Source organism: Dendropsophus ebraccatus, chromosome 14 (genome assembly GCF_027789765.1).
Source record: "Dendropsophus ebraccatus isolate aDenEbr1 chromosome 14, aDenEbr1.pat, whole genome shotgun sequence".
Lineage (NCBI taxonomy): Eukaryota > Metazoa > Chordata > Amphibia > Anura > Hylidae > Dendropsophus > Dendropsophus ebraccatus.
Window position 1 is genome coordinate 16,469,986 of NC_091467.1, and position 27,733 is coordinate 16,497,718.

Consider the following 27,733-nt stretch of genomic DNA (forward strand, 5'->3'; position numbering starts at 1 on the left):
ACATGATATATCCCATACATGGGTGCCATTACAGCCTATGGGTGACGGGTGCCTAAAATAGAGGCCAAAGACACTGCACATCCCCTAAAAAACACTGCATCCCTCCAGTGGCTGCAAAACTACAACTCCCATCATGCCTGGACATTGGAGCTTTGCAACACTGATAGTTAGACCGCATTGCCCATAGCAACCAATCACAGCTCAGCTTTCATTTTACCAGCGTATTAAAATATGAAAGCTGAGCTCTGATTGGCTGCTACAGGGAAACCCAGGCAGCTCACTAACTCTCCATGGAGGTGGCAGGCGTCACTGAATACGGCCAACCCGTGTGGGAATGTGAACTATACGGCAATATTTACCCCACCTAATCTATTCAACAGTGAAAACTTTATTAGGTCTCGAATCAAGGACAAACGATCAATGTATATAGTGACGATCACGTTGTATATGAGCGGCAGATTCAATACATACGATAAGCAGCTAGAGGTAAGACCCTACTTTATATTACTCATGTACCGGGCCGGTGCCCCAACCGTGACCCCTTACACCCCGTAAGCCGCAATACCTGTAAGCAGATCCCGCTCTTTCAACACTCCCGCGCTGTTTCTACTCACCACGCCTCTAATCTACAGATCCCTCCCCAGCCTCTCCATCCCTTAGCAACAAAGCCCTCCCTCTAGACGCTGACCAATGAGATGCAAGTTTTAAATGGGCGTGGTAGAAAAGCCTCGCCCACATCCGCATCCAGTAGCCAATCCCGAGTCTCTCCCAAATACCAGGTCTCCATTAAAGACCACGCCCCCATGCCCAAATACGGCAATGCGCAAGCTGTTTGGTAACACAGTGAAGCGTCACGTGAGGTCGGCTAGTCTAAGGGTCATTGACAAACGTCATGGCTTCCGATAATGACAATGACGCTAGTGAGGAACAGGGCCCATTCGGTTGCGACCGCTTTTTAATGTGCGCCAGATTTTCCTCCTGCATCGTCTGACGTTGCGGAAGTTATGGCCATAAACTAGTAGCCAGTCACAGCGCGGCTTTTAATTTGCGTTCCGCCTTGGAAAAACGAAAGCAGAGTTGTGATTGGCTAGTGTATGTGCAGCGCAGAGTTTTGACAACCCAGGTGATCACGTGCTGTGATGTTCTTTCTATGAGACACGCCCCCTTGTTTACAGGAAGGAATGCTGCGCTGACTCTATTGTATGACTAGCCCGCCTCTCATCCAATCAGCGGCCGAGTTTTATTGAGTGACGGCGCTGTTGACCAATCGATGCAAGGCTTGAGTGTCCTGTGGCTTTCAGCTCGCCATGTTGTCAGGCAATAGTCAGAGCTGAAGGAGGCCGGGGATCTGCAGGCGCCTGTGGGAGGAGGGGACTCTGCTTCCTGGGCTTCATAGTGGGGGCCGTCACCGAGCACTACAGGTATGGCGTCCTATACATGTATGACGTGTTTCGTGGTCATATAGGCCTAGTGCTATATAATAATCCTCTCATAGTGTGACAGGCCAGTCCTAGACGTGCACGTCTGATCACTAGTCATGTCTTCCTCAACCTGTGGCTCTCCAGCTATTACCGAACTACAACTCCCATCATGCCATAACCGGAAAAGGCTATCGGGGCATGATGGGAAATGTAGTTTTGTGACAGTTTCAACCACAGGGTGTGGGGAACGCCTTCTTCTAGTGACAGAAAGTTACCGAGAGGGTCCAGGTGGTGTATGGAGTTCTATAGGCAGTGCTTCATGGGAGAAAAGTATGCAAATATCCATTTACTTATTTTTTATGTACCTACCACCTCTGCTGGAGGTTTGCTCCAAGCATCTACTACTCTTTCAGTAAAGTATTATTGTCTAGTGTTTTTCAGCCAACAGCCCGTGTATATGTACGCTGGGTGTGTGTGTGTTTCTATTGTGAGAGGAGCAGGGTAGCTCTATAAGGTTGGGCATTTTGATTTAAAATATTTTTTTTAATAAACCTGTTGCACTGTCTAGTCTAAGTTAAAGGGGTACTCTAGCAAAAAAAAAAAATCTTTAAAATTAAGTGGTGTCAAAAAGTGTAGATATTTGTAATTTACTTCAATTAAAATATATTCAGTCTTCCAGTACTTATGAGCTGCTGTATGTCCTGCAGGAAGTATTCTTTACAGGTTCCAGGAGAGGTTCCTGTCACAGACAGAGGTGGCAGCAGAGAGCACTGTGTCAGACTGGAAAGAATACACCACTTCCTGCAGGACATACAGCAGCTGATAAGTACTGGAAGACTGGATATTTTTTAATCGAAGTAAATTACAAATCTGTATAACTTTCTGAAAGCAGTTTATTTGAAAGAAAACCTGTTTTGGCGGTGTACCCCTTTAATTCTTGAGCATAGTGTCACTACTTAAGTCACGCCCCCCTTACCAAGGCCACACCCTTTTTTTTATGAAATGATGGAAAGTGTCTAAAATCTGTAAAAGAAAATAAAAATGTCATCATCATACGGTATTATTATATGGTGTCAGTAATGGTGATGCAAGTTTGTGCTGGACTCTTTCTCTGATGCTCTCTAATGGTGCGTTTACACAGACAGATTATTGAAGCCAAAGCCAGGAATTGGTTGTGAAAAGAGGAGGAATCTCAGTCCTTCCTTTATGACCTGTTCTCTGTTTATCAGCCGATGATCGTGTCATCGGTTGATCGTTCATTTAGGTTCAGACCTAAAATCGGCGTTCGCCACAAGCGCATTGCTACGGTGGAATAGCGGTGCACGGTGGCGACCGTCGAATTTCAGCAGAACCATACATTACCTGTCCGGGCCGCAGGTCTTCTTCTCCCAGTCCCGCGCGGCAGCATCGGCTTCGGAGCAGGGCTGCCTGAACTGACAGACCGCTAAGCCAATCACTGTCCGGGACCGCCGCGGCCAGTGATTGGCTGAGCGGTCTGTCAGTTCAGACAACTCCTCAGCTGATGCTGCCGCGCGGGACTGGGAGAAGAAGACCTGCGCCCGGACAGGTAATGTATGAAGCAAGGGCTGCAAGGACATCGGTAACGATGTCCCTGCAGCCCTTGTTTTCCGATCATCGGGGCCGTGGAATAGGCCCAGTAAACGAGCGCCGATCTAGCAGATCGGTGCTCGTTTACATCGTTTGCTCGGCCCGCGGAATAGGGCCCTAAACGTAGCCGAACAGTGTGAGACCCCCCATTATGTGACCTCCGTGTAGGGGCGACCAGTAAGCTATGAGGATACACAGTGCAGTGATGCTGTAGGGACTTTCCACAGCTGACATGTCGTCTCAGTGTCACGTTCTTTATCGTTTGCATTCCACAGTTATAAGTCAACAACACATGATGAGCCCGCACCCAATCTGCACATGTAATAGCCTCCTTATGGTGCCTTTACACAGAGAGATTTATCTGATAGATTTTTGAAGCCAAAGCCAGGAATGGATTTGAGAAGAGGAGAAATAAGTCTTTCCTTTATGACCTGATCTCTGTTTAAAGTCCATTCCTGGCTTTGGCTTAAAAAAATCTGTCAGATAAATCTCTGTCTAAACACACCATTACTCTCCCCCAATGAAAGGGAAATTATGATCAGGCATGTTGGATTTCAACTGCCCGATCTTATGGGGGGAGATTTATCAAACATGGTGTAAAGTGAAACTGGCTCAGTTGCCCCTAGCAACCAATCAGATTCCACCTTTCATTCCTCACAGACTCTTTGGAAAATGAAAGGTGGAATCTGATTGGTTGCTAGGGGCAACTGAGCCAGTTTCAAGTTAAATCATGTTTGATAAATCTCCCCCATTGTCTTCTGGGAAATAGAGGTGTCTGGCAGCAGCCTACCCCTCCTGATCCCCATTAAGAAAATATAAACATAAGCCAAACAAGTGAGAGGCATCATGGCAGTCACAGGAGAAGACATCTTGGAAAGACAGTACAGGAGTGGGTGAAAGGGAAATTCCACTCAAACTTGTGATATGTTGCTGCCCATGGTGAGACTAACAATTACTTCCATACTTGTTATTATCTATTCAGTCTCCTTCCCCCAGTTCTGAGCTGCTGCTTTCTGCTGAAGACACAAAAATCTGTGTGAGCTTTTTTCTTTATCTCCCCCTCCTCCCTTCTGAGACAGCTGATGTAAACAAGTCCCTGGCTGGCTTTATCTGCAACATTGTAGCTTCTTTGTAATGCCGGGAGGGTTAATCACATCATCACCTCCCATCATTACAAAGCAGCTTCAGTGTTGCAGATAAAGCCTGCCAGGGACTTGTTTTACATCAACCGTCTCAGAAGTGAGGGGGGAGGAGGGTTCTATATAGTAGTATATATCATTCTGCCATATTGAGAGCGTTCTTTATGTCGCGGTTCAGGTGCTGACGTTTTTATTTTTGTTCCTTTTGTAGACACAGAAACATGGAGCCGCAGGTGAATCTGTGCGTGCGCTGTAGAGGAGAGACGCAGAGCTTCCTGGTGTCCGATTCTGACAAGACAACCTGGGCTGATGTGGAAGCCATGGTAAGCGTCTCCCCTCGGAGGGTATATGATCATGGTTAGCTGAAGGCCTTGAGAAGCCTCTGACTAATCTTATACATGAGCAAACATAGTGGGGTTTGCACTCCAGCCTCTAGCTAATCCAGTAATACTAAGAGATGCTGGTTGTCAGACACCACAACATTCTGGAGTATGGGCTCAGGCTGGAAAAAACGTAATACTCACCTGCCCCCATCCCCTGTCTCCTCCATCCCACCAGTGCCCAGTCCTCGCCGAGCAGCACTCACATTGATGCATAGTTTATGAGGGAGATTTATAAAACATGTCGTAAAGCGAAACTGGCTCAGTTGCCCCTAGCAACCAATCAGATTCCACCTTTCATTCCTCACAGACTCTTTGGAAACTGAAAGGTGGAATCTGATTGGTTGCTAGGGGCAACTGGGCCTGTTTCACTTTACACCATTTTTGATAAATCTCCCCCATTATGTATATATATTGTAATTCTGTTGAAAAGTGTAGTCAACTATCTTTGGAGCCAGGAATAAGGATCTGACTTTTACAAGGGGCAAATTGTGGTGGCTACATGAGTGGGTTAGTGTTTCTGGGTTTTTGCTCGATGTTCCCAGGATATAGAGGTTAGTAATTAAAGGGGTACTTCGGCACAAATCACTTAGTTATAGAAACTTATATAGATTTGTAATTTATTTCCATATAAAAAACCTTCCAGTACTTATCAACTGCTGTATGTCCTGCAGGAAGTGGTGTATTCTTTCCAGTCTGACACAGTGCTCTCTGCTGCTACCTCTGTCCATGTCAGGTACTGTCCAGAGCAGGAGCAAATCCCTATAGAAAACCTCTTCTGCTCTGAACAATTCCTGATATGGACAGAGCACTGTGTCAGATTGGAAAGAATACACCACATACAGCAGCTGATAAGTACTGGAAAACTGGAGATTTTTATATAGAAGTAATTTATAAATCTGTATACTTTTCTGACACCAGTTGATTTGAACAGTTTTTTTACCTGCCGGAAAACCCCTTTATGGTGCGTTCACACCTACAGGATCTGCAGCAGATTTTCTGCAGCAGATTTCATTTCAATAACTTAACACAGAATCAAATCTGCTGCGGATCCTGTAGGTGTGAACACGCCCTTAAAGTGATCCAAGTGAGCACAACAGGTAAACTGGCAATAGGGTTGTGGATAATCAGGACGCACCGCACAAGGATCTACTGCTAACCTCTCGGTGCCAGAAACCACCAGGCACCTTGTAGTACCCATGCCTTAGTGGGTTAGAGTGGTTTTGCGCTACACAGTATTAAGCAGTGGTTTTAATGTTATGGCTGAACAAATTTTATGGATGGAATTATCAGTGTTATAAATCCGGAGACCCGCTTTAATTGGCGTCATTTTGATCTTGTGACGCGTTTGTGAAGAATGTCACCCGTGACCCTTCTTACCATACTTACCCGGTTTTCTTCTTGCTTGACGAGTTACGAGCCTCACCCTGTGTACTGACCTAGCGATGGTGGGTGAGCTATGCAGATGGCGCTTAGAGCCAAAAAATAATTACGGGTGCAGATGACGATGATGTTGTGTGTTGACCGTATTACCCCGGCCACCCTCGCCCACTCAGGTCTATGCTGCGGCTGTGATTGTGGAGTCTGCGTTGCAGGTTATTACACAGGTCTGAACTCTGTGACTCGTCTCACATTACAAAGCAAATTCATCTACTTGTGTCATAGGAACAGGAACTGTGACTCATCCAAGGGTTGTTATTGTACAGTACCATCACAGGGTTCAGGTACAAGGCGAGCCTGCCATCAGGTGACAGCGTTCAAACTAGGATATGGAACTAGGGGGTTAACCCCTTAAAGATGTACTCTAGCAGGAAAAAAATCTGGTATCAGAAAGTGCGATCGTTTTGTAATTTACTTATATTAAAAAAAAAAAAATCTCAAGTTTTCCAGTACTTATCAGCTGCTGTATGTCCTGCAGGAAGTGCTGTATCCTTTCCAGGCTGACACAGTGCTCTCTGCTGCCACCTCTGTCCATGTCAGGAACTGTCCAGAGCAGGAGAGGTTTTCTATGGGGAATTGTTACTGCTCTGGACAGTTCCGGACATTGGTCTCCGACTCTGATGGTAAAGGTCAGCCGCCATTAAAAGGGGTAGTGCGGTGTTAAACATTTTTTCACTAAATAACACACATTACAAAGTTATACAACATTGTTCTGTGTGTTATTTAACTGAATGGCCCCCTTCCTCATGTTTCAACCCCCCCCCCCTCCCTGATCGTGGACCCCGAACTATGATGCCGTATACTCACAGAATTACTGTCGACCCCCGCCGCCATCTTGGGACGATCACATCATCTTCAGGAGGCCAGCCTGACTGCTCCAGCCCTCCCTCATGCCGGCCCCCCTCTGCCGCGTCATCAGCTGCTCAGCCGCCATTGGCTGAGCATAACAGAAGACGCCTGGGGCTTCTATTATGCTCAGCCAATGGCGGCTGTGCAGCTGATGGCGCGCTGGAGGGGGCCGGCATGATGGAGGGCTGGAGCAGTCCGGCTGGCCTCCTGAAGATGATGTGATCGTCCCAAGATGGCGGCGGGGGTCGACAGTAATTCTGTGAGTATACAGCATCATAGTTCGGGGTCCACGATCGGGGAGGGGGGTTTGAAACATGGGGAAGGGGGCCATTCACTTAAACACACAGAACAATGTTGTATAACTTTGTAATGTGTGTTATTTAGTGAAAAAATGTTTAACACCGCACTACCCCTTTTAATGGCAGCTGACCTTTACCATCAGAGTCGTAGACTAATGTCCGGAACTGTCCAGAGCAGTAACAATTCCCCATAGAAAACCTCTCCTGCTCTGGACAGTTCCTGACATGGACAGAGGTGGCAGCAGAGAGCACTGTGTCAGACTGGAAAGAATACAGCACTTCCTGCAGGACATACAACAGCTGATAAGTACTGGAAGACTTGAGATTTTTAAATAGAAGTCAATTACAAAACTGTATAACTTTCTGACACCAGTTGATTTAAAACCACTTTTTTTTTCTTCTTTAGTACCCCTGTAAACCACACCCAGATGGTTAAGCCCCTCACCAGTCTCACATGGAGCAGATCAGTAATAGAGCATTCCCTATAGAATTTCTAGACGTCTAATTGTAGAAAGTGAAATAAATCCTGCAGACTGACAAAAGGGGATGAGATTATCTGTTAACAGGTGGCAGTCATTTCTGGGTGTACTGTTCCTTTAAGAGGCCACGTCATCAGATTGCAGCACTATTCTTGCGGTTCAGCTGTGACATAATACCGTATATTACACTATAACTCTCAGGGAAATCTGTTGTATGTGCAGAATATTTTACAATCCCTTTAAAATTGTTTCCCATGTGTATAATATAGGAAAATGACAATTCTGCGCCCTCCCCCTGCCGCTCTCCCCTCCTGACATTTATCTGTTTAGTCATATATATGGTGACGTGTCCACAGGGAGAGTTCATCACATGACCGGATGGTTAACCCCTTCTCTCCAGTGAGGTCACACAGTGCCTGGTCATTGTTGGAGAAATGCAATAAGCAAAGCCTTCAGCTCTTTATGACTAGTTACACTGCATTGAGCTATCTGATAATATGATACAATGTCAGGGCAAAGTCATTACTAGTCTTACTATTTAAAGGGGTACTCCTTTTTTTTTTTTTCTTTTTTCTTTCAAATCAACTGGTTTTAGAAAGTTATACAGATCTGTAATTTCTTAAGTCTTCCAGTACTTATCAGCTGCTGTATGTCCTGCAGGAAGTGGTGTATTCTTTCCAGTCTGACACAGTGCTCTCTGCTGCCACCTCTGTCCATGTCAGGAACTGTCCAGAGCAGGAAAGTTTCTCTGTGGGAATTTACTACTGCTATGGACATAGGTGGCAGGAGAGAGCACTGTGTCAGACTGCAAAGAATACACCAGGACATACAGAAGCTGATAAGTACTGGAAAAACATTGCAGGAAGGGGGGATTGGGGAGGAAGAAGATATGTATTCTGTAGCTTTGCAGTGTTTTTTTGACCTGTGATCCATAATCAATTGCCCCTGTATTTTTACTCACATACCGTATTAGTCTCTGTTAGGCTGGGTTCACACTACGTTTTTGCAATCCGTTTTTTTGCCACAAAAAAAAAAAAAAAAAAACGGATGCGTGTGTGCATCCATTTTGATCCGTTTTTTCCATTGAATTCCATTGTAAAAAAAACAAAAAAAAAAAAACAATCAAAAAGGATCAACTAAGTTTTTGTGTACGTTAAAGAAACAATCTGTTTTGATCTGGTTGTTTTTTTGTTTTTTTTTGTTTTTTTATAATGGAATTCAATGGAAAAACGGATGCACACACATGCATCATCCATTTTTCCATCCGTTTTTTTTTGCAAAAAACGGAAGAAAAAAAAACGTAGTGTGAACCCAGCCTTACAGGCGACTGAATGTTTGCGCCTCTGTTATGACACAGCCATGCAATCATTCAAACAGTTTTCCCGCTCCCGGCATCGTATGAATATATCATGCCATGCGGGGAATCACTCCACTACAGGGATTCCCCGTCTGTGCTTCACGGAGCGAATGCGGTATATGTAAATGCAGCCTAAGATGGAGGAGTTTCATTGTCTTGTTTCTGTCTTCTGCAGGTCCAGGTTTCCTTCGACCTGAGTGACGTACAGTTAAAGTATTTAGATGAGGATAATGAAGAGGTAAGGGCTTGTCCATGTCCGCTGCTATTTCATTTGTACAGTAGAACATGTATTTCTAGTACAATGGTTAATATCTGTTCCTGCTCTGTATCTTGATTTCATTGTCTATACATACACATATATACACTGCTGCCTTGGATTACGAGAATAATTCGTTTCGGGACAGCGCTTGTAATCCAAATCCACTCTTAAACCAAAATTTCCCATAAGAAATCACTGATATGCAGACAATTGGTTCCACGCCCCAAAATAATGATTTTTTATTCTGAATAACATGTAGAACAAATAAAACAAACATTTATAAAGCTGGATATGTGATATTATCAGTTATTGTACAGTATAGCAATCAGCATGTGGAGTATAATGTATAGTAACTGCATAAACCTGATAACACAGCAGCAGTTTGTAGATACAGGATGGAGCTGCAGATCCCCATAATGCAGTAGCTTAGTACAACAGGATAGAATAGAGAAGCAGGGCTGCTGTCAGAGGTCTGTGTGGTCACATGACAGCAATAATGGGGAAGGATGTGTGTTCTGCATGGACCAATCAGGAAGTGAAAATCGCAGTGCAAGTGCAGGCACATTATAGCAGCAATGTGTATAGCTGAGTGTAAGTGTATGCAGATTATAGCAGCAGTGTGTATAGCTGAGTGTAAGTGTAGGCAGATTATAGCAGCAGTGTGTATAGCTGAGTGTAAGTGCAGGCAGATTATAGCAGGAATGAAGAGCATGGCAAACACAAGGGCTGACAGATTCCAGGAAGGAATGAGCAGGGTATAGACCCCCTGTAGACCACACTATGCAGACCATGCCCCTCCCCCACTCGCGCTCCCACCCAGTACAGGGAGCTCTTAAATCAAAGTCACATTTTTGAAAAACTGTGAGCTCTTCTTGAAAAACGCTCTTAATCCAAATTACTCTTAAACCAAGGTACCACTATATATATTAAAATGTCAGATTGTGATTGGTTAAATTCTGACCCAGTGTTGTTTATGGGCAACAATTGGCTCAAGATGCCAATTACACTTACACTGCTGTACATGATACTACTGAGCTGTGAAGGGGCTAGCGAGCAAACGTGCGCTCGGCGGCTGATTTTGATCTTTTCTGTGTCCGTACACATTTCTCTGTGTAAATAGGGGATGTACAGAGGTTAGCAATGCGTTTTAACGGCTGCACAAACAATTCAACTCTCTCCTTCCCCCAATTCTGAGCTGCTGCTTTCTGCTGAAGACACAGAAATCTGTGTGTGAGCCTTTCCCTCTGTCCCCCTCCTCCCCCCTCCCTTCCGAAACATATGATGTAGACAAGCCTGGCTGGCTTTATCTGCAACTTTGTTGCTTCTTTGTAATGCTGGGAAGGTTAATCTGAGGTCAAGTTGCTGATGAACTCACTGTGATTAACCCTTCCAGCATTACAAAGTTGCAGATAGGGACTTGTTTACATCATCCGTCTCAGAAGGGAGGGAGGAGGAGGGAGACACAGAGAAAAGCTCACACACGGGTTTTTTGTATCTGCAACAGACAGCAGCAGCTGAGAACTGGGGGAAGGAGACTGAATGGATAATAACAAGTATGGAAGGAATTGTTAGTCTCCCCATGGGCAGCAACACAACAAAAGTTATGTTTGCGCGGAATACCGTTTTAACCAAGTCTTCCTCTTGCTCCTTGCTCTATACGGCAGGATCACATTTTGGTAGCAACCTTTCCAGTAACTCTACGCATCTCTCATTACAGGTATCTGTGAATAGCCAAGGTACGTCTATACAAATGTCATTATTATTGTTTGCTTTCTTCCAATAATCCACAGGTTTCAGGAAACAAGTGAACATTGTATATATACACTGTTGTATGGGCACACAGATAAATCATTGTATGTATGTAGGGAGGTGGCATAAGGTTTAGCCTTTTTTAATAAATCTGTATTTGATTGTGTTCACATTACATTTTTGCAATTTGGAGAAAATCTCCCATAGGGCTGCATTAGCCTTTAAAGTGTCACTGTCTTTTTTTTTTTTTTTTTTTTTTTTTTTTTTTTTTGCAGAAATCAATAGTACAGGAGATTTTAGGAAACTTTGTAATTGGGTTTATTAGGCAAATATGCCATTATCTACATTGAAGAAGACTTTCCCCAGCCCCCCCCCCCCTCCCTCCTCCCTCTCATCCACTGCTCATTATCAGGAAATCTCAACCCTTTTACATCAGTCGAGCCCTGTCTGTTCTATGGAGAGAGGAGGGGGGAGGAGGGAGATTAGTCACCAGCAGAGAACAAAGGATTACACCGTGGGAGCTGTGTGAAAGCTGGTATTCAGAGATCAGAGAGGTCAGTGCTGACTTCAGAGGAAATAGCCCAGGCTGTAAATTAACTCTTTGTTGTTCTGTTTTGGTGCCTTCCCCTCTCCATAGAAAACCATGAAGACAGGGGGGAGAGTTTCAAACTTTTTTTTCATTATAAAAATGCATTTTTCGCTAATAAACCTAATTACAAAGTTTCTTAAAATCGCCTGGACTATTGATTTCTGCTAAAAAAAAAAATTAAACGACAGTGACACTTTAAGCACTTTATAAAAATAGTGTCGGAGGGTTCTGTAAGGGAAATGTGGAGGCGTTCCCCATAGTAACCATACACGCTACTGCTCCTCCGCTCTCCTTGGCACTGCTGTATACACATCATCCACTGAAGGGTTCTGTAGCTTCTACTCTTCAAAGCCTCTTGAATCAAGCGATGAATCAGACGTGACACAGTTCTTCTTCCGTGATAGATGTAACATAATTGTAGACATGTACTCCTGAGGAATAATTTGTTCATGTAGTCTTGTGAAACCCGGTGTAATCATTATACAGTGCCGGGGGCGCATCATAAGGCGGATAAGGTCACATTAGGCACACATGACTGTGCGAGGGCGGGTTCTCTTTAAAAGTGACATCATACCCTCTGCGTGACACGCTCCTAGCATGTGATATCCCATTACAGCTACCGTCAATGCTTCATGTTATCATGTCAGGTGTTGATCCTGTGTTTTTATTGCAGGTGAATATGAGGAAGCCTTAAAGGTAAGGAATTATTCTTTATCTGTCGATATTTGTACAGGATGTTCAGACAGGGAAGTTTTCTATCAGAAATATTTTTTGCAGACATCCGAGACGCCACCAGGTTTTGCAGAGTATATACTTGACTTGCTGACATGACAAGGTTCATGACCCTTGTAATCTATCCTTGGTGTGCCTTAAAGGGGAACTCCAGCTATTTTTTTTTTTTATTTATTTATTTTTTCAAACCAACTGGCGTCAGAAAGTTATATAAATGTGTAACTTACAGCTATTTAAAAATCTCAAGCTTTCCTGTACTTATCATCTGCTGTATGTCTTGCAGAACAGGGTGTATTCTTTTCAGTCTGTCAGTGTCAGGAACTGTCCAGAGCAGTAGCAAATCCCCATAGAAAACCTCTCCTGCTCTGGACAGTTCCTGATATGGACAGAGGTGGCAGCAGAGAGCACTGTCATACTGGAAAGAATACGCCACTTTCTGCAGGACATACTTCAGTTGATAAGTACTGGAAGACTTGAGATTTTAAATAGAAGTAATTTACAAATCTATATAACTTTCTAAAGCCAGTTGATTTGAAAGACATACATGTTTGCTGGAGTACCCCTTGGTGGTTTTAAAGGGGTACTCCAGCAGGGGGGCACTTTTTTGCTGGGACCGGGGAGGAGGTGGCTGAGGGAAAAGACGTCCACTCACCTTCCCCCGCCCCCCCCTTAAGTACCCCTTTAATTTGCTGTTTTATTTAGTGTACTTGGTTTAAAGAACTATCAAAATTTTTGTATACAAATCTCTGAAACATGTTGACATGATGGATGTTAAAAGCTTGAAGTTATTGAAGGTTATCCCCTATCTATAACTGTCTCATCGGTGGGGCTCCAGTTGCTTGGACCCCCAACTGATCATGAGAACAGAGGTCAAATGACTGAAGCAGCAGCACACATGCTGCTATGTATGGATATCCCATAGACAGTAAATGGAGTGAGGGTTGAGCCTGCCTGCTGCTGATCCTTTCAGTTCATGGCCTTTTTTTGGTGGTTCCTCCTAGTAAATACTGTTTTCTGATTTATTTATTTTATTATTTTCTGATTTATAAAAACTTTGGGGGAGATTTATCAAACATGGTGTAAAGTGAGACTGGCCCAGTCGCCCCTAGCAACCAATCAGATTCCACCTTTTATTTTCCAAAGAGTCTGTGAGGAATGAGAGGTGGAATCTGATTGGTTGCTAGGGGCGACTGAGCCAGTTTCACTTTACACCATGTTTGATAAATCTCCCTCCATGTTTCTAATAAATTAACATATGCTGATAAATAAAGTTATTTTACGACCTCTGCCTCTAATGCAAACTGTCTGCTCTGTTTTCTTCATTCACTTCTTGTCTAATGCACATCCTGTCATAGACTTGCTGTTCCTGCTGTACAGCCGAACTGGGAGTTCTACCAACCGTTACCCTCCCTTGACTATAACCTCCACCCGTTACATACACAGCAGCCTTCCACAAAGTGGGAGGGAAATAGAGTTGGCTAAATTCCCTGCTACACTGTACAGCAAGAACAGAAAGTCTATTACAGTATGTACACTAGGTACAGGAAGTAGGACAATAGGTGTGTATGTGTGTATATATATATATATATATATATATATATATATATATATACAGTCCAGTAGTGATCAGGACATATGATGTTTTTTATCCGCTGCTAGATTGCTGTAAACCAGGGAGGAATCCTGCACATGAATGTGTATGAGAAGCACCAGCTGCCCGGCCAGACAGTCAGGAACCACCAGCTGGCAGAAGCGTCAGCATGTGGGTCCATTGGAGAGGACAAAGCGCCAAAGATGCAGAAATCTTTGGTTGCAAGATCAGCAGCACCAGAGAGGCAGACGGAAGAGATCACCACAGTGACCGCGGTGAGTGCGCCGTGATTGGTCTGTTTTTGAGTTGTCCCTATTATGTGATGTGAAAAACAAGTTTGACATGTCACACTTTAAACAAAGCTATCCATGTATGACTTCTAAAAGGGCAGCAGAAGTATGCCTCAGCAAAGCCAATATAGGTGTGAGCAAAACTGCAGTACCAGGCACAGCCACACTGTCTGAATGTCACTGTGCTGGGGAACTCAGGATCACATCTTCGCTTAGCATGCATTGATGGTCTATCTTAGTGATCACACATGCAGTTTCTGAAGCCTAAGCAAGGAGTGGATTAAAAAAAAGGAGGATAAGTATTTCCACTATTCTTTACCTCTCTATCTAATTCACAAACTGCATCAAAAAGGTGTGTGTGTGAAAGCACCCTTATAGGAGTTACCTGCAGTGGTAGGAATGGTAGGAATCTGAGCAGGCCAATACACCTTTCTCAGTTTTCACTTAATTTCCCCCTGAAGTTTTGTTTTGTACTTGAGCATGGTTCAGTATCCGAACAAAATCAGGGGAGATAAAGGGGTACTCCATCGCTGATAAAAAAATAAAAAAAAATTAATCATAAACATAGTTTTCTCACTTACCATCCCTCCTGCGTCTGTCTCCATTTCAATTTCCTGCTGTTTGCAGGTCCCTGAAGCTCCAGTTGGTGTCTTCATTTTTCTTTACTTCCTGGTTTGGTCTTTCCCATGATGCACTTTGTCTCCTGTGATGTCTAACTGACTCTTTAAAACTGTTAGATGGCTTACATCTTGTTCAGCCAATCAGAGCTGAGCAACCTGAGTCATCTGTCAAAGAGGCTGGCATAACAGGGCTTAGACCCGCCTCCCTCTTGATGATGTCATTGTCACAAAATGGCTGCCACAGAACAGCCTGGGGTCAACAGTCATTAGGTAAGAATGAGTTTACTTCACTTCCTGGTGGGGGATTGTGGGGGGAAAAGATAGGGAAGGGGGGAGATAGGTGATTGAAGCATATTACAAAGTTATATAACACTCTAATGTGTTTCAATTACTGGGAAAAAGCTTTTTGCTGGAGTACCTCTTTAAGACAGGAAGGTTTACAGGAGCAGGGACCCCTTTCATAGTGATGGGAATCCTTGCTCTAAACCATGTTTCTACACAGTGATGTCATCCTAAATACACTGGCGATAAACCACAGCATCCGCCAAGTGCACCCCCCAATACACTTAATACTACCAGCAGGAGGAGAAGAAAGAGCAGCAGCCTCAGAGCTCCTGCACGGTGATGTCCAGACGGCCAGCGCACTCAGCTGCATAGGAGACACGCCTATGGACGCCCCAGGACCACCTGGGGTTGCTCGGGTCACCCCCAATACACTAGCATCCCCCAAGCGTAACCCCCAACGCATTTTATACTACCAGCAGTCCAGAAGGAGGAAAAGAGCAGCAGCCCCGGAGCTCCTGCACGGTGCCGTCCACCCTCCCCAGGCGGCCCGCATGTCTCCTATGCAGCTGAGCGTGCTAGTCGTCTGGAGAGGGAGGATGTTGTGTGACCCATGGAGTGGTAAACACTGTTCCCTATGGGGGGGGGGACACAGCTCAGTTCTCGAAAGGTCTACCAGAGATTGGACCTCCACCAGTCAGCTAGTTTTCCCTTATTCTCGTGACTGCCCCATTGAAGTCCATATGGAAAATGTAGCGAGTGGGGAGGGAAGCACTTAGCTCAGCACTTCTCCTAATGTTATCTAATAATCGGTGGGGTCTTAACACCCAGACCTCAACTGATCAAAACTATTGACATGTCAAACTTTTTTTTCTTAAAGTGACAGTGCAGATTTCCCCCAGTGTATGGATGAGATTCCCACTGTGATGTACTGGGAATTATCTGCTTAGGTTTGGCCATTACTAATTGGGGCGAGACTAGATGAACTATGTAATGACTTTATTTCAGTTTATTATTGAAGGATTACCATCAGCACTAGAGTGCGGTATAGGCTGGACATCACAGTGATACTTGTGACAGATGGATTTAACCCCTCGGGGGCTCAGCCTGGGTTATCTGCATACCGTCCATCTCTTTTAGCAGATTGCTAATCTTCCCCTATTATAAGGATGGCGTTGCACATATTTACTGTTCCTGACCCGACTGATGTAAAAAGAGTCGCGATTTCCTGATAATTAGCGGTGGGTGAGAGAGTGGGGCTGGGAAAAGTCTTTTTGAATGCAAACAATGGCATATTTGCCTAATAAACCCAATTGCAACGTTTCTTAAAATCGCCTGGACTATTGATTTCTGCAAAAAAAACGACAGTGACACTTTAAATAAAAGTCACGTGTATAGACTAGGATTGTGCAACTATGTACAACAAACCACTGATCGTTCGTGCGGTCATCCCTGCTGATTGGTTAACCCTTTAGTATGTCCCGAATATACATTGATGGCACCCCCATTATCCCTGGGGATCACAGTCACACAGTCCACTCTGAGCTACCATGATGATGGAGAAGAAGAATAGAATGCATGGACTATAATGTGACCTGCAGAAAGCATCCAGGTGGGGTTGATCTAGAGAGGCAATCCTGAAAGATAGTATGTTTCTTACTACAAATAAAAGTGTGTATCACTCACCTTCCAGCTCTCCCGACCCTTCGGTTGTCCTGCACTGTATTCAGCCTGTCACTGTTTTTCCCTGATGTTTCCTTTCTTTTACTATTGGTAGGAAGAACTTTGCCAAAATGATGGAGGGGGGAGCATCCAAGCTGCCTGGTTCATCAATTACATTCAGACAGTGTGTATCTTCCTGCATTATACGTGTGAATGTAGAGTACCCTATGTAGCACTGTCCATAGATGTACATAGAGCCTATTAGCTTGTGTTATGATACTGATCATTGCCATCCTGATTCATAGTAATTGATCTGTTTGTTCCAAGACTTTTGCAGTTTACTGATCTATTTCTGGGCGTTTTTTCCCCCCATCCTTACGTAAGCTCTTTTGGTTTAGACTTGATGTTAAAGTTTACCTGTTGTTTAAAACTTTTTTTTTGCAGAAGTCAATCGTACAGGCGATTTTAAGAAACTTTGTAATTGGGTTTATTAGTCGAAAAATGCATTTTTATCATGAAAAAGCAGTTTGACGCTCTTCCCCCCCCCCCCTGTCTTCATGGTTCTCTTATGGAGAGGGGAGGCGTGGAGGGAGATGAGGCACTAAAAAAGGACAACAAAGAGTTAATTTACAGCTACATCACCGGGCTATCTCCTCTGAAGTTAGCACTGACCTCTCTGACCTCTGAATACCAGCTTTCACACAGCTCCCACTGTGTAATCCTTTGTCCTCTGCTGGCGACTAATCTCCCTGCTCCCTCCTCTCCATAGGCTACACAGGGCCGACTGATGTAAAAGAGTCGAGATTTCCTGATAATGAGCAGTGAATGAGAGAGAGGAGGAGGGGGGGGGGACCTGGGGAAAGTTTTTTTGAATGCAGATAATGGCATATTTTCCTAATAATCCCAATTGCAAAGTTTCTTAAAATCGCCTGTACTAGTGATTTCTGGGGGAAAAAAAAATACGACAGTGACTCTTAAAACTAACAAGGGAAAGAACCTGCCACCTTTGGTTTAGACAACTGAGAACAGGGAGGAAATATTTTATGCTTATTAAACTTCCCTGGTGGTCTAAAGCAGTGAAGGGGGTCAACGTTTTTTGAAATAACAGGTCCCACTTTTACGCTCTCCATGACAGTACATTATACCCACACATACACAGCTCGGAAGCAATACACAATACACCCCTAGCTCTGCTGTATCGTAATAACCTAACTGCATCATACACTCCCAGCTCTGCTCTGCAGCAGAAAGTCCACACCCAGTTATGCAGATTTGCTGACGCAGGCTCCGTAAATGGTTTACATAATGTATGTGAAATCCATAGCTGCAGATTTTTCATGGGGATCAGAAGCAAAAACGGCAACTTTAGGGCAGAAAGCCTGTCCTGTAGTATTCTCCCCAGACTATGGAAATAGGTGGCAATGGAGCCTGCAGAGATCAGGCAGCAGGTTCTATTGCAAGCTCATGTCCAGTGTGTTGTTTTGCCTTGGTTCCTCCTATAGAAGCAATGTGTAGAAGGTTCATAAGATTTTGAGTATTCGCCTTTTAGCTATATGTAGGTATGTTATCACCTGTCTTTGCACTGGTCTAAAAAGGTGTGTTCATACACATTACTAGACATAAGTGAACCTAGCGCATGTTCATGCTCTGGTGGCTACAGAAGTTGGATGCAGCCCTCTGGAGTCCTGGAAAACATGGATACAGTCATAGGCCTGTGCTATTTCCATGTTTTCCAGGATTCACTAGGACTTTATCCAACTTCTGCAGACACTGGTATTCAAATTCTGCACAATAGGGTTGGAGCGAATCCGAACGTCCTTGAGCTTCGCTTCTCTTTACAAGTTACATCCTGTCTGGATTCCAGTTTGCATCCCATGTCAAAGACTGCACGATTGAAAACAATTACTTTATGGTGCCACTTGGCTTAAAGGAGAAGTCCGGTGAAAATTTTTATTAAAGTATTGTATATCCCCCCGAAAGTTATACAAATCACCAATATACACTTATTACAGGAAATGCTTATAAAGTGTTTTTTTCCCTGCACTTACTACTGCATCAAGGCTTCACTTCCTGGGTAACATGGTGATGTCACTTCCTGGGTAACATGGTGATGTCACTTCCTGGATAACATGGTGATGTCACTTCCTGGATAACATGGTGATGTCACGACCCAACTCCCAGAGCTGTGCGGGCTGTAGCTGCTGGAGAGGATGATGACAGAGGGATGCTCAGTGTCCCTCCAGTGCCCTGTGTCCCTCAATGTCCCCCTGCCATCATCCTCTCCAGCAGCCACAGCCCGCACAGCTCTGGGAGTTGGGTCGTGACATCACCATGTTATCCAGGAAGTGACATCACCGTGTTATCCTGGAAGTGACATCACCACGTTGTTCAGGAAGTGACATCACCATGTTATCCAGGAAGTGAAGACTTGATGCAGAAAAACATTGTATCGGAGTTCTCTTTTTAAAAAAAAATTTTGAATGAGTACCTGTTATTACAAATAACTTTTGACATGTCATCAGGCATGTCAAAAGTTGATGATTGCAGTGGATCTCACTGCTGAAACCCGTTGTGATATGAAGTTACATCCTTGGCGGCTTTGCAATCCGCTTTGTTGCGACACTTTTGCCCATTGTAGTCTATGAGGCAAGTTATGCCAGGTAGTGTTTAGGTGCTGTAAATGCTTGCAATGTATTCACATCAGTATATTGAGCGATAGATTTATATTTGTTTTTATTCTTTAGAGGTCATTATAAATCTTCACTTTACAAGTGAAAAATAAAAGACAAAAATGTAAAGAAAAAAAATTATGAATTTTAGATGAGTCGCTGATCTATTTTTCTGATCTATTTCCTCTGTTATAGCAACAACACAATCTAACCACAGACGACATGTATCCTCAGGCTCCTCCAGATTGGTTCACCAGCTACATGGACAGAGTGAGTGTTTCCTAGTTGTTTTTTTATATATATATTTCTGGTGGCCATTCACATCTAGGCCTCCTATATGTGCCACCACTAACACTATGGCAGGGGTAGAAAACCTTAGCACTTTAGCTGTTGCAAAACTACAACTCCCATCATACCTGGACAGCCAAAGCTAAAGCTTCGGCTGTCCAAGCATTATGGGAGTTGTAGTTTTGCAACAGCTGGAGGGCCAAGGTTCACTACCCCTGCGCTATGGGATATTTAGACTGACTCTTTTTTTTTTTTTTTTTTTCTTTTTTTTTTTCTATATAGTTCAAGGAGCAGATCATACATGAAACGGTAGAGAAGGTGACACAGATCATGAGGGACAGGCTTTCTCAGAGTCAGGACTGGATGTCGGACAGCAGTTCCTCCTCTGCCCCTATTCAGGAACCAGATCGGGAACAGTCAATGGGCTCCTTGTATGACTGGCTCTTGGCCTGCAGCAACTGCAAGAAAAGAATCTTGGGCGTCCGGTATCAGTGCAGGTGGGTTCATCCTTATACTGCAGAATTAGTTTTTTGTTTTTTTTTTATTCTCATTTTATTAAAGTCTTTATATAAGCATGGTTAAATTGCTCACCTTGAGCACACTCTAGTTCATCCAAACCCAAGTATACGGCATTGGATTACTGCTGGCTGCAGGAGTTGGATGCCGCCCTAACACTGCCTGAAAAACATAGATACAGCCATAAGCCATAGACTGTATCCATGTTTTTCAGGACTCCTAGGGCTGCATCCAACTTCTGCAGCCACCGGAAACCAAATGGTGCACGCTCTGGATTCAGCTGAACCTAAGCGTGCTCAAAGTTCACCCATCTCTACTGGTAAACAATCATGTAACCAAGAAAGGTAGGTGGAGTAGGAAAATGGGGGGGTAAAGGAGGGGGCTTTATGGGGAGTACTACCATGGCATCTAGGTGGGTAACTGACCAGGATCAGAGCTGGTTCTATAGAGCATGCTATATGCTGCAGATGAAACTGTTTGGCATCAGCGCTAGCTCTGATCCTGGTCATTTAGCCAACTAGATGCCATGGTCAATGACAACTGCAGCATCTAGGTGGTTAGAAGCAGTGTGTTGGTCAAGTCTGGCATCTGATCAATACTTGGAAGACTTTTTAGTGGTTAGGAAAACCCTTTGATAACATCAATGTCTCTATTAACCTAGCACTATGTATATGCAGCAGGAAATTCCTTTTAGGGTAAATTCACATGGGCGGATCCACCGGGAGTCTCACGCACAAAATCCGCAGCTAATCCGCAATACACGTCTTAATAATAATAATAATAATAATAATAATAATAATAATACTTGTATTGCGGATTTCGTGCGTGTGATTCCCGGCAGATCCACGTGTGTGAATTTATATACTTTTTTTTTATTTTTTTATTTTTTTTATTTTTACGATGTGTGTTCCTCATTCCGCTATTCTCTCATTTCCAGCACATGCCCATCATTTAGCATCTGTGAACAGTGCGAGGCCGAAGGCTGCGACCATGATCCCAATCATCTATTTCTTAAAATGAGGCGGCCAGTGGAGCCATGTACAGAAGAGCAGCTGCCACCACCTCCTTTCTGTATGGAACAAGTCCGGTAAGACCCCGCACAAGGCTTCTCTCATACTCTTGACTTGCATCGCTCTTAGGCCCCCTTCACACGTCCGGAAAAACCACCCGGATTTCCTATCAGGAAATCCGGACGGATTTCCGGACGCATAGACTTTCATTGGACACGGACACCCTTCCGGAATTTTCCGGAGGGCTGTCCGTTCCGGAAAATAGGACCGGATTTTTTAGAACCGGTCCTATTTTCGTCCGGAAATCCGGCCCGGACGCCCCCATAGGAGTCTATGGGAGCGCCCGGGCCCCGGACACTTTCCTGATGCACATCAGGAAAGCGTCCGGAGTTCCACTCACCTTCCGCCTCTGCTCCTGCTGCCTCTTCATCCGCAGGTACCCCCGGCAGCCACTCGCGGCACCCACGCACCCCCCCCCGCGGCCACTCGCGGCACCCCCCCGCGGCCACTCGCGGCACCCCCGCACCCCCCCCGCGGCCACTCGCGGCACCCCCGCACCCCCCCCCCCCCCGGCGCCAATCGCGGCACCCCCGCGGCCGCTCGCGGCACCCCCGCACCCCCCCGGCGGCCAGGAGACCAGGGCAGGTGACATTAAAACTCCCATCATGCCCTGCTGACAGGCCATGATGGGAGTTGTACTTCTGCAGCCTGTGGCCATCCAGGTTGCAGAAGTACAACTCCCACCATGCCACTGCTGACAGGTCATGATGGGAGTTGTACTTCTGCAGCCTGTGGCCATCCAGGTGGCAGAAGTACAACTCCCACCATGCCTTGCTGACAGGTCATGATGGGAGTTGTACTTCTGCAGCCTGTGGCCATCCAGGTGGCAGAAGTACAACTCCCACCATGCCTTGCTGACAGGTCATGATGGGAGTTGTACTTCTGCAACCTGGATGGCCACAGGCTGCAGAGGTACAACTCCCATCATGTACTGCAACCTGGGTGACCACAGACTGCAGAAGTACAACTTCCATCATGACCTGTCAGCCAAGCATGATGGGAGTTGTAATTCTGCAAGCTATGACCATCCAGTTTGCAGAAATACATGTCCTATTTTTTTTCTCATCAGGAAATCCTGAAGGTTTTTCCTGATGGTTTCCTGATGGTAAAAACGGATTACTGTCAGGAAATCCTGATACTATCCTGATGACATTTAAGGTCTCCTGATCAGGATTTCCTGACAGTAAAAACTGACACGGACGTGTGAATGGGGCCTTACAGATTGTTTGTTTGTTTTTTGGCCACAGGTTCCAGAAGCACATGCACAAAACATTCCTGAAAGCCGAGAAGCAACGTCTGCGAGCCGAGAAGCGGCAACGCAAAGCAGAGGTGAAGGAACTGGAGAAACAGCTGAAGCTGCACCGTCGAATCAATCGCTGGCACTCCATGGACTCTCCTCAGCCACCGCCTGACAGCTCACAGAGTAGTCCTCTTGTGTAAGAGCCTCATTGCTTTTATATATAACTGTATATAATTGGCTTCATTATACTTTTTACAATAACAGTATATGGGCCTTACCTGGATTGGGACTTGACATTTTCTGCAATGTGCATTAGGAAACAAACCTGTCTGCCATTACAGTGCAATGGAGGACGGTGATAATTCTCCCTTTGACATATCCTGTGATGGTACAGAAGATCAGTACAGGGGATTTAGCAAGACATCCTCGCTCTATGAATATGTACTTTGTATTGGGAAATGCATCCAAGTTGTGTATAGTGCAATACCTTACAAAAGTTGGTAGTGCGTCCCTGCTGTTGTCTGCCAGATGTCATTAGAATGTCTTATTAAAGGGGTATTCTCATCTTAACTAAATAATTAAAGGGGTAGTTTACTTAAACATAGCTTTTGATATGTTGCCGCTCATGGTGAGACTAACAATTCTTTCCATACTTGTTATCCATTCAGTATTATCCTTCCCCCAGTTCTGAGCTGCTGCTTTCTGCTGAAGACACAGAAATCTGTGTGAGCTTTTCTCTCCATCTCCTCCCTCCTCCCTTGTAGGCTTTATCTGCAACATTGTAGCTTCTTTGTAATGCTAGGAGGGTTACTCTGAGGTCAAGTTGCTGATGAATTCACTGTGATTAACCCCTACATCCGCAGTCTCGAAAGGAAAGGGGCAGGAGGGAAACATGGAGAGAGAGGGTGAGTTCACACAGAGTAATGCTGGCGGAATTCCGCGGTGAAACACTCGGTCGCGGAATCCCACCAACCTCTGTGTCATACAGGCAGTCTATGGGACGGCTTACGTGCCTCTTCTCTCTGCTCGGAAGAATTGATATGTCAATTATTCCGCGTAGAGAGAGGAGGGGCAAGCCCTCCCATAGACTGCCTGTATGACACAGAGGTTGGTGGGATTACACAGTGGAACTCTCACACACAGTGGAGCCTCACACACAGTTTTTTGTCTTCAGAAGAAAACAACAGCTCAGAACTGGGGGAAGGAGACTGAATAGATAATAACAAGTATGGAAGGAATTGTTAGTCTCGCCATGGGCAGAAACTTATAAAAAGTTATGTTTGAATGAAATAGCCCTTTAACCTTGTAGGACTCAAGTTAAATATTTTTGCAAGTACATTTGTTTAGCAAACTTGTCGGTAGCAAAAAATGGTTTAATGTGCAAGTAAACGTCACGCTCATACCAAAGAATGAACAAAAACGCAGGGCGGTGATCTGAGAAATCCTGCTTCCATGAGGCCCAGTTACTGCAGCTTTGTCCCCAGGCTGTTTTCCAGATCATTGTCTCCGTACAATGGCCCGCACCTATTGTATGCTGTGTATGAAGACTATGTAATATATAAATTATGCATGTGCAATACTCTATCGTTCCTGTGACACCTACCCCTGTTTGTTGTAATATAGGAGAAAAAAAATGTGTTTTTAACAACTTAAAGGGGTCATCCAGGCTTAGAAAAACATGGCCGCTTTCTTTTAGAAACAGCACATGTCCTGTCCTCAGTTTTGGCGTGGGTTTTGAAGCTCAGTGAATGAAGCTAAATTGTAATACCACACACAACCTGAGGACAGGGGTGGCGCTGTTTTTGGAAGAAAGTAACTGGGCTTTTTCTAATCCAGGATGATCCTTTTAAATGATTATCAATAGCAAAGAGGGAAACTTGTTGTACGCTGATTTAGCTTGCATTGAAAACGTAGGATATTTCTGATGTCATTCACACTGGAAAAAATGGGATTTAAAGAAAGTTTATTGTCGTAGCACAGCCCCTTTAAGAGATGGTGGGGGAGATTTATCAAGCAGCCTTACAGTAAGAATATCCTCTGTTGCCCATAGCAACCAGTCACAGCTCAGCTTTCATTTAACCAGGCCTCATGAATATTTTAAAGCTGAGCAATGATTGGTTGCTATGGGCAACAGAGGATATGCCTACTGTAAGGCTGCTTGATAAATCTCCCCCACAGTCTCTTAAAGGGATTGTGCTATGACAATTACTTTCCTAAAATCCTATAAGAGAACATTGACATAGTAATTGGGGCCCTGTGAGAATCTGTGTGAGGTGAAGTGACCACTTTACATACCTATCCACTATTACATACATCAGTGTAAAAGAAGAACACACTTGGGGAGATTTATTAAGGATGCGCAGATTCTGGCCTTTTCTCTGGTATACGCCTGTGGTACAGAGAGTGGCTGTACGGGACATAGACTTCCCTTTGTGTCCATATGCTTTAGGAAGACATGTATAAATAGGTTGTTCATGTCAGACAGCCCCTTTTACCATGTAGATTCAGAAGATTTTTCAGAACATAACTTGCTTGAAGGGGTCATCTGGCAGGGGGAAAGTTTTAATATATATTTTAAAGTTTATAGAAAACAATAGAGAAGCTATACTTACCTCTCTGCACTCTCCTGGTGTCATCTGCCGAATCATTTCGCCTCCACGGATTGACCCATTGACTAATGACACAAGTCCATCTTGGAAGTGGAGGCGGGATTGTTCAGTGGGGGGGGGGCGTGGAGACCCGTAGGAGGACATCGGGGAGCGCGTAGAGGTAAGCATAGCTTTATTGTTTTATATATACTTGCAACAATATATAAAGACTAGAGATGAGCGAACCGGGTTCAGGTTCGAGTCGATCCGAACCCGAGCGTTCGGTATTTGATTAGCGGGGGCTGCTGAACTTCGATAAAGCTCTAAGGTTGTCTGGAAACATGGATACAGCTAATGACTATATACATGTTTTCCACATAGCCTTAGGGCTTTATCCAAGTTCAGCAGCCACCGCTAATCAAATGCCAAAAGTTCGGGTTCGGATCGACTCGAGCATGCTCGAGGTTCGCCCATCTCTAATAAAGACGTATCCCTCACTGGATATTTACTTTTTAAGGACCACCCACCATAGATGCATAGGAATTCTGAATCCTGGAAAGGCTAAATGTATTGATGGACCTATCCTCAGCATGTTATCATATTGGTCATGGCCGGACTGGCCATCTGGCAGTTCTGGCAAATGCAAGATGGGCCTGTCCTCTGTGGGCTGCTCTTCTCCTCCCAACAATTGAATCAAGTATTGTTTTTGACATTCTGTGTCAATATTCTAAACCTACATTCTATGTCAGCAATCTAAGCCTACATTCTAACGCAACTTTCTACGACATCATTCTCTGCCAGAATGTTGACTTAGAATGTTGACATAGAATGTAGGCTTAGAATGTTGACACAGAATGTAGGCTTAGAATGTTGTCATAGAAGGTTGACATAACATTCAAAATCTACATTCTATGCTATAACAAAATGTTGGATTAGAATGTTCACATACCATTCTAAGCCTAAATTCTAAATCTACATTCTATGCCAGCATTCTACACATTCTAGGCCTACATTCTATGCCAGCATTCTAATGTTGCTGTATAGGCCGGTGGGGCAGTTTTTGTGCCAGGGCTGATTTCTTATTCCCAGTTCGGCCCTGATATTGGTGGTATGTCGACACTTGGCACCTCTGCCAATCAGCTGTCTGTCGGAGCCATCGAGTTGGCATACAGTGAAAGAGCAGGAAACACCTCAGTACATTGTTTAGCGGTCACACTGGGTTACTGCAGCTCTGCTTTCTTTTACTTTAATGGTAGCTTGAGTTGCAGTAACCCAGAATCGCCACTACACCGCTTATGGAGCTGTCTTCTTCCTGTTGTGTTTAAAAGCATACGCTGGTAGATATTGGTATGTTTGTGCCTGCAGGCACTACTCTTATGTCCATCTCACTATTATTTTTGTAGAATCCCTATGGAGCCATGCTCCCAGTTCATCCCCACATTCAGCGCTGTGTTTGTGGATGAGAACCTCCCTGACGGTACTCACCTGCAGCCTGGAACCCGATTCATCAAACACTGGAGGATGAAGAACACTGGGAACGTGAAGTGGAACATGGACACTAAGGTAAGATGTCTGGACATCATACCTGTGCACCAGTCCTATTAAAGGGGTACTCTGGAGAGAGAAAAAAAGGTTTCAAATCTACTGGTGTCAGAAAGTTATGTAGATTTATAAATGACTAATTTTTAATATCTTATCAACTGCTGTGTTTCCTGCAGAAAGTGGTGTATACTCCAACCTGTATACTTCCAATTTTGCAGGAAGCAGTGTATTCTTTCCAGTATGATGACAGTGCTCTCTGCTGCCACCTCTGTCCATGTCAGGAACTGTCCAGAGCAGCAGCAAATCCCCATAGAAAACCTCTCCTGCTCTGGACAGTTTCTGACATGGACAGAGGTGGCAGCAGAGAGCACTGTGTCAGACTGGAAAGAATACACTGCTTCCTGCAAAATAAATACATATATTTATTTTATTGTAACTATTAATTGATATATATGATTATAATCATAAACCTTAAAATCTAATACCGATAATTTACTCTTTTTTTTTTTTTTCTACAGCTAAAGTATATGTGGGGAAATCTGACTTTATCCTCCTCCTCCCGGAAAGAGGCTCCAGTTCCCTCCTTGCTTCCAGGTCAGATGGGCATCCTATCCGTAGAATTTGTGGCTCCAGCACTGGAGGGAACTTACACCTCTCACTGGCGCCTAGCACATAAAGGGGAGCAGTTCGGACCCCGCATTTGGTGCAGTATCATAGTGGACTCCCTGCCTTGTACTGAAAACCTGGAAGATCTAGAAAAAGAGATGTCTTCCGTAAAGCTAGACAGCCAGATGGACAAGGAGGAGGCAAGTGTATGGCAGCGGTCCGCAGCCACATGGGGGCTTTATGGGACTTAAGGCCCTATTACACGGAGCGATTATTGGCCGTATTCGGCCGATAATCATTCCGTGTAATAGTAGGCATCGATCAGCCGACATGAATGATGTCGGCTGATCGTTGCAGTCGTTTGTCTTTCAACATAGGAATAGGAGCAGCGGCAGCAGACCGCCAATATCCTCAATGGGCTGCCCGGACGATCTAGCGATCAACCGGGCAGCCCCCCCGCACCTCCCC

General features: G+C 44.5%; 1 protein-coding gene across 1 annotated transcript in view; it reads left to right on the forward strand.

The window, feature by feature from the left end:
- Window positions 1–1,276: 1,276 nt before the first annotated feature.
- NBR1 (NBR1 autophagy cargo receptor) overlaps window positions 1,277–27,733 on the forward strand; it is a 39,266-nt gene continuing 12,809 nt past the window's right edge. Inside the window, exons 1-13 of the mRNA XM_069953345.1 lie at window positions 1,277–1,421; window positions 4,380–4,491; window positions 9,148–9,210; window positions 10,949–10,967; window positions 12,243–12,265; window positions 13,961–14,167; window positions 16,862–16,930; window positions 19,611–19,685; window positions 19,986–20,200; window positions 21,157–21,306; window positions 22,537–22,725; window positions 26,521–26,680; window positions 27,178–27,471. Of these exons, the coding sequence (XP_069809446.1) occupies window positions 4,390–4,491; window positions 9,148–9,210; window positions 10,949–10,967; window positions 12,243–12,265; window positions 13,961–14,167; window positions 16,862–16,930; window positions 19,611–19,685; window positions 19,986–20,200; window positions 21,157–21,306; window positions 22,537–22,725; window positions 26,521–26,680; window positions 27,178–27,471 (1,566 nt within the window). The 5' untranslated portion in view covers window positions 1,277–1,421; window positions 4,380–4,389. The remainder of the gene's footprint in view (window positions 1,422–4,379; window positions 4,492–9,147; window positions 9,211–10,948; window positions 10,968–12,242; window positions 12,266–13,960; window positions 14,168–16,861; window positions 16,931–19,610; window positions 19,686–19,985; window positions 20,201–21,156; window positions 21,307–22,536; window positions 22,726–26,520; window positions 26,681–27,177; window positions 27,472–27,733) is intronic.